This window comes from Falco biarmicus, chromosome 5 (genome assembly GCF_023638135.1).
Source record: "Falco biarmicus isolate bFalBia1 chromosome 5, bFalBia1.pri, whole genome shotgun sequence".
Lineage (NCBI taxonomy): Eukaryota > Metazoa > Chordata > Aves > Falconiformes > Falconidae > Falco > Falco biarmicus.
This window is the reverse complement of record NC_079292.1, coordinates 28186676-28199897: the sequence shown is the minus strand read 5'-3', so window position 1 is coordinate 28199897 and position 13222 is coordinate 28186676. Positions and strand designations below refer to the sequence as shown.

General features: G+C 42.5%; 1 protein-coding gene across 1 annotated transcript in view; it reads left to right on the top strand.

Moving 5' to 3' along the window:
* The first annotated feature begins 4573 nt into the window (after nt 1–4573).
* ITIH2 (inter-alpha-trypsin inhibitor heavy chain 2) overlaps nt 4574–13222 on the top strand; it is a 31247-nt gene continuing 22598 nt past the window's right edge. The window contains exons 1-6 of the mRNA XM_056340211.1: nt 4574–4765; nt 6336–6410; nt 10861–10896; nt 11622–11794; nt 12525–12629; nt 12956–13118. Of these exons, the coding sequence (XP_056196186.1) occupies nt 4682–4765; nt 6336–6410; nt 10861–10896; nt 11622–11794; nt 12525–12629; nt 12956–13118 (636 nt within the window). The 5' untranslated portion in view covers nt 4574–4681. The remainder of the gene's footprint in view (nt 4766–6335; nt 6411–10860; nt 10897–11621; nt 11795–12524; nt 12630–12955; nt 13119–13222) is intronic.

Genomic DNA, 13222 nt, shown 5'->3' with positions numbered 1-13222 from the left:
TCTCTGTTCTAGGTAGAAGAATGGGACACTGGACACCCACTTCATGCAGAGGCATCTCCATTAAATGCCCAACTAGAAGTGTCTGAACCAGGAACTGTATCTACCTAAAGCACTAACAAACTGATGAAGTTAATGGCATTCAAAGCCAGCAATTTGATCAAGAAATTGGCAAGAGTCCCAAAGGGTTACATAGGCATAGACATAGGTAAATGTCCAGAGATAAAATTAATTACAGTGAAGTTCAGGGAATTATATTAAATATTTTCTTTCAGGTCTTAATATAATCAGTCTCCTCTGAAACATCTGGATGGAACCTGGTGGTGCCCAGTTCTGATGCTATTTGGGAGGTGCCTGTATTCCTGAAAGGTCTTTTCTGGAATCCCTATGGCTGCTGATCCCCCTGTTACCATGAGCTGTGTGCACCATGACCCAGCAGAGCATTTCAGAACTTCAAAATCTGATTAAATACACCCAAAGTCTCTGCCAAAGGGCCTTGGTGCTGGGGATGTCTGGATTTGTCTGTGAGGCTGCTGTGAAACACACTTTGAGAAGTTATCAGGGCAGACAGGCAGTACCCGGTGTGTCTCTGCTGAATGGCAGTACAGAGAGAATAAAGCTGAAGCACCAAGAAAGCCTTTTCTGTGTGTCTGTATATCACTTCCCTGAATGGTTGGTGTGTAGTGGGATGAATCTCAGGGCAGTAGGCACCCTGGGTGTGTTGCCTTGCAGGTAAACCCTGTTCTTATCTGGATCACTGGAAGTTTACAGATAAGAAATTCAATACAGGAAGGGGAAACTGACTATCTCATAAGGCACAGAAATTGTGAGCATTTCTCCCTGGGTGCAAGCCAAGTTTTAATTAACACAAATTCATTATTCTGAGGGACAGGCGGCCCAGCAGTAACTCCAAGCACTTCAGGGAGGACAGCTGAGAGCTGCCTTCCAGAGGAATCCCAGCCATGAGAAAACAACTCATGAAACAGCCCAACGGGTATGTACCACAAAACATCTTACTGAGACCCTGTCCTCCTCCTGAAATTCTAGGGAAATTCACTTAACCTGGTAGCAAATGGTAGGGCTCTGAGCATCCTTAGCACTTGTTCCTCCCATATATTTTCTTTCTTTTTCCGTACCTTCTTGAGAATTTTTCAGATTTTTGGACAGTATATTTGAGCAGTTCCTGCCATCTAGTGGTCACGCTGATTTCCCAACCTTGTTACGTTTACTGAAAAAAAAATAGCTACATTCGGTGGTTATGAGGGGACTGAAATAAGGGGTTACAAAGTTAATGTTTACATAAAATTCTGTTCTAAATGGACTTTTTCATCTGCTCAGACCAGCAGTGATTATCTTCCCAGTCCAGGGTCCCAGATACCTTCAGAACAACTATCTTAAGCTTTATGTTTCTGATGAGAAAGGACTGGTCGCTCTGAGCCAGAGGTACATGTGGGAACAGAACTCAGTTTAGATAGAAAATTCAAACTATACTAGATACCATCAACACAGCACAGACTGGGTGCCCCATGCCTGCTGCTCCTGAAGTCCTGGCTAAACCCTGACATAACCATATTTCTGACAGCACTCATGGAGGTGTTCTTAAGCTGACTTAAATACTGCTAGGACTACAAAGCAAAATCCACCAAAGAGGCCAAGTAAACACTGAGTCCAAGGTATATGGTTAGACTGACAGTCCCTTGACTACACAATCTAAAGCCAACCTGTTTTTTTATGTACCACAGAGCCGTAAGCCAACCTCCTGTTTGAAGCAGCATGCCTGGGATTTTAATGGTGAGATTCCCCTCTGCTCAAAAAGCCTACATGATGATAAATGCAGGGCAGCTCACTCCAGGAGGTAGGAGTCATCTGATGAAGTGTAGAAGTTCCCCAGAGCTGGTGTTTTGCTCTGAGCTTTCTGACTGGGCTCACCCATACTGTGCATGGCATGAATTAAAACAGCAAGGGCCGGATTCATACCATTCTGTGGCATGGCAGGTAATGAAATTGAATCAGGCACCATATGGTCAGAAAAAATCTAAAAAGACTAAAAAGGGAGACAAAGATCTACAGTAGGGTCAATCCTATCCCTCATTATGCTACTTTTGTTGACAGCTGACTGAACATCAGGCAACAGTGTACCCAGGTGGCCAAGAAGGCCAGTAGCACCCTGGCCGGTATCAGAAACAAGTGTGGCCAGCAGGACTAAGGCAGTGACCATCCTCATGTAGTCGGCACTGGTGAGGCTGCACCTCGAATTCTGTGTTCAGTTCTGGGCCCCTCACTACAAGAAGGATGTTGAGGTGCTGGAGCGTGTCCAGAGCCGGGCAGGGGCTGGGGCACAAGGCTGATGAGGAGCAGCTGGGGGAACTGAGGGTGTTCAGCCTGGAGAGGAGGGGACTCTAGGGGGGACCTTTTTGCTCCCTACAGCTGCCTGAGAGGAGGCTGCAGCAATGTGGGGGTCGGTCTCCGCTCCCAAGTAACAAGCAATAGCATGAGAGGAAACGGCCTCAAGTTGCTCCAGGGGACGTTTAGTCTGGCTATGAGGAAAACTTTCTTCATGGAAGGGGTTGTCAAGCATTGGAACAGGCTGCCTAGGGAGGTGGTGGAGTCACCATGCCTAGAGGGTTTAAAAGACGTGTAGATGTGATGCTTAGGGACATGGTTTAGCAGTGGACTTGGCAGTGCCAGGTTAACAGTTGGACTTGATGATCTTAAAGGTCTTTTCTGACCTAAATGATTCTGTGATTCTATGATTATTGAAAAACCCTGCTCCCATCCTCCCCATTCTCCTCTTGTACACTCCCCTCCCTTGTGCACATCACTTACCTCCACTTCCATGGGAAGCTGCAACACAGAAGGTGATCTAGAGTAACATAGGGGAGAGGAAGAAACTGGCCAGGTCATGCCATTTGGGCCAGAGGGATGCAGAACTATTTATCAAGTGACCTCTGCATTCAGAAACTGTGTCTTGAGGGGAGGCAATGTTGCAAGCTCCATATGTGCACCGTCTGAGAGCTGACCCAAAATTTAGAGAGCAAGTAAATAAATAGGTGGTGGGGGAACCACTGTGTGGCTAGATCGATGCAAAAGCAAGATACGTGTGCTGTGAAGGCTCTTTACTAGTTTGAATACAGCCTACAGGCTCTTAAGCTTTCTGGCAAATCTGGGGCTATGCCACCTCCAAGTTCAAGATCTAGGATTGCCCAAAAGATTTGGGAAAGGGCAAATCAGGACTAATTATTCAATGCCTCTTCTAGCATAACATTTGTGAAACAGAATATGGAGCTGTCATGTGACAGGTTCAAAGTGATCAAAAGGCCATGGTTCATTCTGTGTGTAGTTAAGGTGTGGAACTTCTTCTCACAGGATGCTATGAATGCTTATTTTTTATCCAATGTCTTCAGAGGAGATGACAGGGTTTGGGAGAATAAATTAACTAAGGACTGCTAAATAAATGGAAAGCATCATCTGATCAGGATGTACCATAGTTACAAGTAGCTGGAGACTAGGAAGGTCTTTGGAAAATACCTTGTGTGCTTGCTCCAGTTTCTACATGCTTTCCTAAGCATCTTCGGTAGCTTTTATCTGGCAATGAGCTGAAAGGTGACTAGTCTGCTTGCGTTCCTTGTGAATCTCTGAACAGAGTTCCGGGTCTCAGCCTCAGAAACAATCTATTGAAAAGATGGAGGAAGGATGTGTAACAGCAGACTGGTGCTGCAGAAACCTTTTACTGAAACATTGAAATGTAACATAACATAGGGTAAGAGAACATAATATAATTAATATAATATAGATAATATAATAAAATACAATACAATACATTCTTGTTTGCTGTTTTGTCCCTGGCTTCACCTAGTAATTCAGTCTTTTCCATTGAGGTTGCTCCGATGTCTGCAAATCTCTTTTCTTCCTGGAAGAGTGGAAGGGATACCCCAGCTCCTTTTGCCAGAAACCTGCTTCCTCCCTTCTTTCCTCCTTTTGCTTTGCTGGCCTACTTTATCTCATCTCTTGAAGTACACAAAGAAGCAGGGAGACCAAAACAGTTTCAAAAGCACCCAGGAGCCATACAACATGCATCTGAAAATATCATCAGATGTTTTCACGTGACTAACTTGGAAAAACCAGAACTATCCCACCACCAGCTATGATCCTTTCCCAGCCAGAGTGGGAAAAGGTATTTCTGTGGGTCAGGCTGCAACCCAGAGGTCTCTTCCCGGTCCCTGAGATGGCTGAGTGGGAGGGCCCTTGGAGAAGCACAACTTTGCTGCCTCTGCTGCTCTGAGAACCATTCTTCACCTTGTTTACTATAAACAAACAACCTAGGAGTGAGTTCTTCCTTTGATCTTTTGAAGTTTTGGATACTCCAAGGTCTGTGCCGAGCAGGAAATTAGTCAAACATCATGGGAAGCTACAAAAGCAAGAAGTGAGCCTATCCAAGCCTGAGCTGTTATCAAGGGCAGAGGCGAGTGAAGACACTATTTGGATAACCCTTGCTCAGGCACCACAGCTCAGGCTTGCGTTGCAAGACAAATATTTACCTACGGCCTAAACAAAGTCAGCATTTCAAAACTTTGTTCAAAATACTGCATAACCCTGAGCTGTTTCCTTGAACTTGTCTCAGAGAAGGAAAGATCTTGTGTCTAGTACCTATGTGGGCTGCTTTCAGGAGACAAGCAGGAAGAAAATGAAGCATCTGATCTGGTTCCTGGGTTTGTTCCTCATTTCTGGAGTAGGAAGCTTTGATCTTGTTATCGACGAGATCCCAGATGTGAGTATTTGAAGGCAGGGTCTAGATCTCCCTTCCTTGCTGAAGTCAGTAGTGAAGCTGCAGCTGGCTTCAATGGGAGCAGAACTGTGTTATTGCTTCATAACTCTGCTTGTGTCTCATTAATTCTCTTCTACTTTTAGCTGTAAATGGGATTGTTCTGATAATTAGCTTTCACTTGTCATTCGTAGTGTTGCTTTTTAAATGTTTTTACAGGTGGGATAATGCAAGCATAACTCCAACTTTCTTTTTAAGCAGGATTCATATCTCTACCTCAGCTTTGCCTTTTCTGCTGGTTTTAACCTTCAGATGTTCAAGTGGGCTTCTATGCTCAGACCTTCAGCGTATTTTATATCCTGTTTCCTTAGAATAAGCAGAAACAGAGCACCTAGGTATCTTTGTGGATGGGGTCTCCTGTATGGACCACTATGAACCTCATTAAAGAATCATATGGATTCAGGGTTTTGTTAACAGGAATTCAAATATAGAGTTAAAATCCTATTAACTGTACAATCCTCAGCAGCGGGATAATTTATAGAAGAACCTGTAATTTATTACAATAATGCAATGATGAAAAGGAGTATAGTTACAGCTTTGACTCTGGAGCTGAATCCAAATTTAAACCCCTGGACCCAAGTGAACTTAGATTTGGGTGTCTACTCCCATTTCCACATTGCTGTATGGCAATATTTCTGTCAAGTCAGTGGGGATGATGTGAAGCTTTCTTTTGCTTTGCAAGATTAACAACAAGAATTAGTGAGCAAGGCTATCCTCTTTTTCTTTCTTCTTACAGCACTTTTCATGGCCCAGGTAGATTTTCATACTGAGTTTATAATTCCCAGGAAAAATATTCCAGACCTGTGGTCCTTTCTAACTATTGATGCCATATCAGTTTAATACCAATGTGCTAAAATATTCTAAGTTAATTTTGTGCAAACCTTTGTGTGTCTGCTGTCATATAAGTTGGAAATCAATTCATGTACTTAGACTTCTTTATTACCATATATTAAACTTCTAATTAAATTTAATTAAGAATATTGTTGTGGTGTAAGAACCATGCTTCTAATTGAATTAGTGCGGCACTGCACTTGGAAAAGACCCGATGTTCTTTTGTTGTCAATGGGACAAATTTAGTTCTCAGGTATATTAGTATAAAAGCAGAGACAATTTCTACTCATCTGAGCAGAAATTCTCTGGAATTGCTGGTTTAAGTGAGATCAGTATCTGAAATGCTGTAGTTACCATGGCTAGACCCATCCTGATGATAATTTGCTTATTGCTCATTATGGTCCTTTCAGTGTGCTAAACATTACTCCTTGTTTCAGAAGGGAAGGTTGTAAAATGGTGGTAAAGGTTATGATATATGGGAGTATATAGAGCTTCGTGGCCACAGAGGGAAACCGAATATAACATTTGGGTCTGAGACAGTTTGTGCCTCTGCTCCCCGTTTGCACCGAGGGGAGATAAATTCCTTTGGAACTCTAGCAGAGTGCTAATAAATAATAAATCAAGTGATAAATCAAACAGTAACACATCAGCGACACCTCTTTCTTTCTTCCTTTTTCTCCTCTAGGAAGTGGAAAGCCTGATTGACCTAGAAATCAATGGATTTCCTTCAAGCTCCAAGATGAGAAATGGCAGGTACCAGGTACAGTACCCAGAAACGCTTCAAAAAAAGGGAAGCAAGAATGCCTGGGAGCTCTCTCCAGGTGGCTTGTTCCATGTCAGGGGTTGGGAGTGTCCACTCAGGTGAGACACACAAGTCCTTACAGTCATTGAGAGCTCCATATCTCTTGTCAGGATAAGAACTGCTACTATTCTTTATGCAGTACCTAGCACAAGGCTTTGTTCTGTATCTGTACTCCTGAGGACCATAATACAGATGCTACACAATGGAGGTACTTGTCTGTCCAACTTCATGTGTGGGAGAAATCCTGTTGATACCGGTGAGGCTTTTCCATGAGAAGATGGAAAAAGACTTCAGAATTGTCAATGTAGGCTGAAGCCTTTCAGTCCTGCAAGTAGTCCAATCATTCATACTTAACTCAGGTCAAAAGAGTACAGCACAGTGTCACATGGGTGATGAGCTGGTGGGGTCTGAGACCAGGGAAGAAAATTTGTTTCCAGCATGCTGATGGGTTGCAGATTAGTATAGTCTATCAGCTTCTGAAACAGAAACATGTAAAACATCATTGCAGGAGTTCTGTTGTGTTTTACACAGTAGTAACTAATGATAATAATAATGAAATCAGTTGTTTGAAGGTATTAGATTTTATTACACTGCATGAAAGAAATTATGATCAGAGTGGACCTTGCCCTCCACCCAGCTCTAGTGCTGCCTTTCTTGAGCTTGTTCAGTACAGTGAAAACAAAAGATCCTCTTGAGTCAAGCTGGATTTCCCAGCATCTTTGAAGTTAAGCACAGGCAAAGACAATTCCTCTTTATGCCAAGGCTTTTCAAAAGGGGCCTCACAGAGTGCAAATTTAACTTACTGACACCTAAACCCCCCATTACACTAGCAGAAAAATGGAGGATTTTAGCATAAATATGAATCAAGCCAGCTCACATTTGCCAGACCAGTAGCCAAATAATGTAACCATGATCTAAGCAGAAATCCTCCCCAGCTGCACTTCTTCGGGGCATTAATTCTTCCTAATATGTCTGTATTAGTGCTGTAATGTTATGTTGCCTCTGTTCCCCAACTTTCTGGATACATAGTGGTATAGACATATGCATGCGATAATTTGCAGTTCTACTAGTGGGCGGTTTTTATACCAGTTATTCCTTATATTCCCATATATTATTTCCCATCCTTTACCTTTATCAAATGAGTCTTTGCAAACCAGTAGAACTAAGAACTCAGCTGTAGGATGAGCTACCCTTATGTTAGTTGAGTCACAATAAAATATTAATAAATGAGATTAAATTGAACTACACAAAACATCTTGAGACAGTAGCTTTTGGCCAACAGCAGGCACACAGTTACTGTTAATCACTAAAGGAAGGCTGTCTTCCAAATTACTGGTTTAGCACTATGTTTTTCTGCAGCAAGGTCACTAGCCCATTGGCAACAAGGCAACAGAACTCCTCTGCAGACTCTACTGATTAGCTCTAAATAGAAAGAATTCTTTTCTAGGTCCAGACCAGGTATTCTGGTGAAAAATATTTGCTCCTGAGTAATTCCAAAAATACTGTGTCTCAGGTATGTGAATGGCCCTTGTGACCGCAGAAACAGAGTGCCCCATGGGCTGGAATGCAGGTAATCTTGTGAACCTCTATGTGATGATGGTTCACTGCTGTTATCTCTGTTTTGGAGACAGATAACAGAGCTTGTGTCTAGACTGTGAGGGGGTATGTTCTGTAGCATGTCCCCCAGTCCTGGTCCTGATTGCTGGCTGTCCAGAGCCAGGTGAGATCACACCTATTTCCTTACTGCTCTGCCTGCCTGGTTTCCCCTCCATGAGAACCAGCACAAGAAGGAAATAGGGAAGGCAAAAGAGGGTGGAATCAGCTGCCTGGAGAGCCCCCCAGCTCCCAGGGTATAAACGCAACCAGAGAGAGCAGGATCCATCTGCAGCATTGCAGAGACAAACTCTGCCAAACCTTGGGTTTGAAATTGCTCTTTCCTGCACCTCGCAGTAAGGGTCAGGATCCCCAAAAGGAGTCTGAACAGACTGCAATGAAATTGCAGTCTGCTAACAACCGCTCAGGAAACAACTTACATGGAAACAAGTGAACCTATGGGGAAACATCACCTCAAAGATTTGGGAGGACATGCCAGGCAGATGTCATTGTCTTTCTGGTTTCTTATACTGGGCATCTGCTTTTCAGCCTTTTTCAAGCCCCAGTGGAAAAGTGATTTCCTTTGAATGCAGTATAACATCTCTGAAACCGCTCTGTAACTAAGTCACACCTCGGAAGTAGCCTGTGGACTGCAACTTGAAAGCAATAGCAAGCTAGGTGTCCCATAGATGACGTAAAAACTGCAATCTCTTGTAATGCATTCCTCCCTTAGACACCATGGCTTCTTCCTCCACAGACAGGACAGAGGTCAGGGCCAGCAGCCCTGAATAAAAGTTAGCTTGAAGTAGCCAGTCTTTTATTGGTGGTAGACTGCATAGTGGTTACAACATTCATGCACAGTGATTTGAACAAAGATCATTACAGAGGGCTAAATATCCATAGCCTGTACAGATGTCAGAAGATGGGTCTCAGTACCTGAAGATAGAGCCCAGCATCTGTCAAGACCAGATCCTTAAAACAGTTCCTGAGGCACTTGTTGTCTCCAGTCTAATTAACAACTTGCCATACATTGGATATTGCACAACATACTGTTTCTACACAGTGCAGTCATCAGCAGATTTGGATGTGGTTTGAAGGCAAGGATCAGCCATGGATCCTCATGCCAGAAATAGCACAAATCTCACATGCCACAGAAGTCCCTACAAAGCCCATGATCTCAGCAACCACACCAGCCCTCAAGCCTGAAGTATAATTATCTACAGCTCTGTCTTCCTGACCTGCTGGAGTGGCTGCCCTCTGCAACCTTTGAGATCCTAGGGATGATTGGCCCACCCCACCTCTGATCTCTAACAACAGCAGGGGGAGTCACCACATGTGCAAGTGGTAAGCTCACACCTCCATTAGCACCTCCCGCTTCTCCTCCACTCTCATAAAAACAAACAGGAAGGAAACCAGGGCATCGTGAAAGCTTTACGTGCCATTTGTAAAGTGAGTCAGGAACCCTAAGCTCTTCTGAGAACCGAAAAACGTATGACAATGAAACAAATCCCCTCTGTGCTAAGGTCTTGGTCTTCATCTTTTCAAGATTAAATTTGTTTGACTTAAAGTTGGTTTAACCTTGATTTGTGTTCATGCTGGTGATGTTTCCTATGCCAAAAGTATGTGTGGAGACAACAGTCATTCTTCACAGTCTGGTTCTTCATCAGATGTGAAAGGTCCAGTTCGCTGTACAATGGTGTTTGTGGGGTGTCAGGATGGACTGAGCAAAGATCAGCCCATCAAGTTTTGCAGAGGGTCTCTAAAGAGCCATGAACTTCCAGATCCTGAAGTCCCAGTCTAGATGTTTCAGGTAGAGCCTGTACAGCTAGTAAATAAAAACCCACATTTGTTCTCAGGCAGGCAGAAATCCTGCAGTCTCTCCATCTGGCTTGAAAAGATCCTTAAAACCATCTTATTAAAATGATCTTGCTATGACGTGTATCATCTTTTATGCAGCCCACTCAATTGACCTTGAAGATCTGAGCTTGCTTAGTTGTGATGACAGCACCAAAGTAGATATCTGCATTAAACAATTGCTTCTCTCCCTAGAACTAGGTGAGCCAAATCCCATTCCAGCATTACTTACCCAAGTTTAATTCCTAAAATTTAAACAGAACTATTCAAATGGCCACAAGATGTCACTACCTATCCATAGAAATTTCCAAATGGTACTATTCATAGGGCGGGGGGGGGGGACGGGGGACGACGACCATTAATGAGCAGTTCCAGCTCTTCTAAGCAGTACATGCATAACTAACTTTACACATATGCAAGTATATAAAAGTAATATCGATTACACAATAGGGATTTTTTACACATAGATACTGCATATAATGCAATAATATAAATATATATTCTATAGCATAAATGAAAACAAAATGAACTAAAAAGGTCTGAGTTTAAGCTTTTTTCCAATTTTTCTGGAAAAACAAAAAGATATTTTTTTCTGTTGAAAGCCAGGTTTTTCTAAGTATGACTTTTTTTCTTGCATGTTTTGGTTTCAGGAAGAACATTTTTGTTCTAGAAGATAACGTTTTCTATAAAAAAAAAATAAAATACAGAGGAAGAGAGCTGTCTTTCTGGTTTTGATAGCCTGTAAGTCACAGTTGTGAGATCAGGTGCTCCAACACCCCATGTATAAATATGTAAAATAAGACAAAAGGAATATGCACACCAAGTCTGGGAACTCAAACTAATTCTCGTCATTTTGGAAAGCAGCTTTAGATGTTACCATTGTCTGATACCTGTCTTGAAACAGCCACAGACTGTGTTCTTAGCTTTGCTGAAATACATTCTCCATATTTTTCTCTTCCAGCGAAGCACATCCGACTGGGGGTATGTTGGAGATCTGGTGAGTTTTTTTAATTCCTCTGTGGAAATTCATACTGAACAAAGTGATTTTCTAGTTAACCATTTTTTGGAAATCAATCCTTTTGTTTGTTCAGTTCCTTATTTTTACTGCTGGTTGGGTATTAACATATTTTCTTTAAACAGAGCGCTGTTTGCACAATGCTGTTTATACAACTGCTCTTGGAGGGAGAAGGGAATGGTAAATATGAAGAAATAAGCATCAAAAGTGATTAGACAAAGACAATATCTGAATATACCAGTTTAATAATGTTCTTCCACTGCCATGGTTTAACCGTTTACAAGACTAGGTCAGTAACCAATGCTTCAGGTCTCCTTTTTTCAGGACTTCTATTGAAAATGTAAGCTTTGTCCTCCTCGGTATATGATGTTGAGAATTACTGTGTACTGCTCTATACTGGATTGTACCAACAGAGTCATTCCAAGGACTGGTTGCATGGTCCAAAGCAAGGAAAACATTCCAGCTTTATAATTTCCTGCTTTCAGCTGAAATGTTATAATGAACTAGATTCACATGAGTATCTTGTCACAACTGCCAGTTAAATATGGAGGTGTCCTGAACTTGAGTTATGTCCCATCTAGCTGCTGTATTGTAAGAAACAACACTTGAAAAAAAGGCACCAAGACTATAAAAGGGATCGATATTGCCCTCTAGGGTACATTTTCTAGCTGTGTCCTAAATTTATAGAGAAATTTTGTCAATTACAGGTGGAGGATGATGACAAGATAGGTCTTTACAGCTACAAAGTTCAATCCACTATAACGTCACGGTTGGCCAACACAATGATCCAAGCCAAAATGGTGAATAACGCAAAAAGGTCCCAGCACATAGTGTTTGATGTACAAGTCCCCAAAGGAGCTTTTATTGACAACTTTACTATGTAAGTAGTGGGCAGGTATCAGCTTTGTGCTCTGGTGGGGTTCAGTGTGGTGGCAGAATGCAGTGGGAAGGAAGTATTTGTGAAAACAAAACACCTCTTATTTTCCAGGTTCAGCATAATTTTATCAAGCTTTCTAAAATTAAAAAGGCTCGTGTCATCACACTGTCTGTCTGTCCATCTCTTCTCTCCAGTAATTATTGGGCCATTGGCCAACATCAACAGAATTTGACAAGAGCACAGAAGTCTCAAACAGACTAAGCTCCCACCTGTCTTGTACAAATTGGCACCAGATCAAAGGAGAGGGAGAGACCAAATTAGACCCCTCACTGAATGGAAAGAAACTAGCCTGGTTCAGTATCCATTCTGGGAGGCAGCAGCCAGCTTGCTGGTCAGGCGACATGTCCTGATCTGTGTTCCAAAACAGCCATGACATGAGTAACTGCCTGCCCTGCCCAAAGAATGGTGGAAGTGTGATGGAGGTGGGGAAGAGCAGATCCTCCTCGGAGTACAAGAGTGCTGGCTACTTGAAATAAAAAAGCAGGTAGGGAGAAAGATACAGATCTAGTGGAAACCAGATTTCATTGCTTTGGGGTTAAACAAGAGCCTTATTATTTCATTTCGCACCAGCTTAGCAGCTTAGATTTCACTAACGTTTTTCTAAAGTGAAGAAACAGTCATCAATTGTAAAGTTGGGATTTTTTTGCAAACTGACTGTGCTTCTCTCTCCTAGGGATGTCAATGGTATAACATTTACCAGCAAAATTCGAGAAAAATCTGAAGCCAGAAAAATGTACTCTCAAGCAAAAGCCAAAGGCAAAGCTGCTGGTATAGTAAGGTATAAAGACTTTGGCATACGGATATTGTACTAACTTATTCATAGGAGAACTGAGGTGACCCATCCCAGGAGAAGATATATGAGGGGGAAACCCTGGGAAGGAAAATGGGTCACTTGCTTACAGCAGCTCTGATATTTAATTGTCCAGGACCTGTGTTTCTGCTTTCAGCTTGATAAAACAAATTCTGCTAACAGACAACTGCAGTTCCCTGATATAGGCCACAGTTAGAATCAGACACAACAAACACATAACTCTAAATCAAAATGCAAAGAAACTCTTTTTCTCCTTGCATTTTCTCAAACTAACCCCACAGCTGACTTTTCAGGAGCAACGCCTTGGATATGGAAAACTTCAAAACTGAAGTGAATGTGCCCCCAGGGACAAGGATCCAGTTCGAACTTCATTACCATGAAATGATTCGAAGGAAACTGAGCTCCTATGAGCACGTCATCTCTGTGAAGCCAGGACGCTTGGCAAAGCACATGGAGGTAAAGTAGAGCTGGTATATGTAGGTAGCACACCACAGGTGACCTTGCTGAGAAAGTAGCCAAGATTCCCTCAAGCCCCACAGCAGGCCCTTTCAACTTCAGCT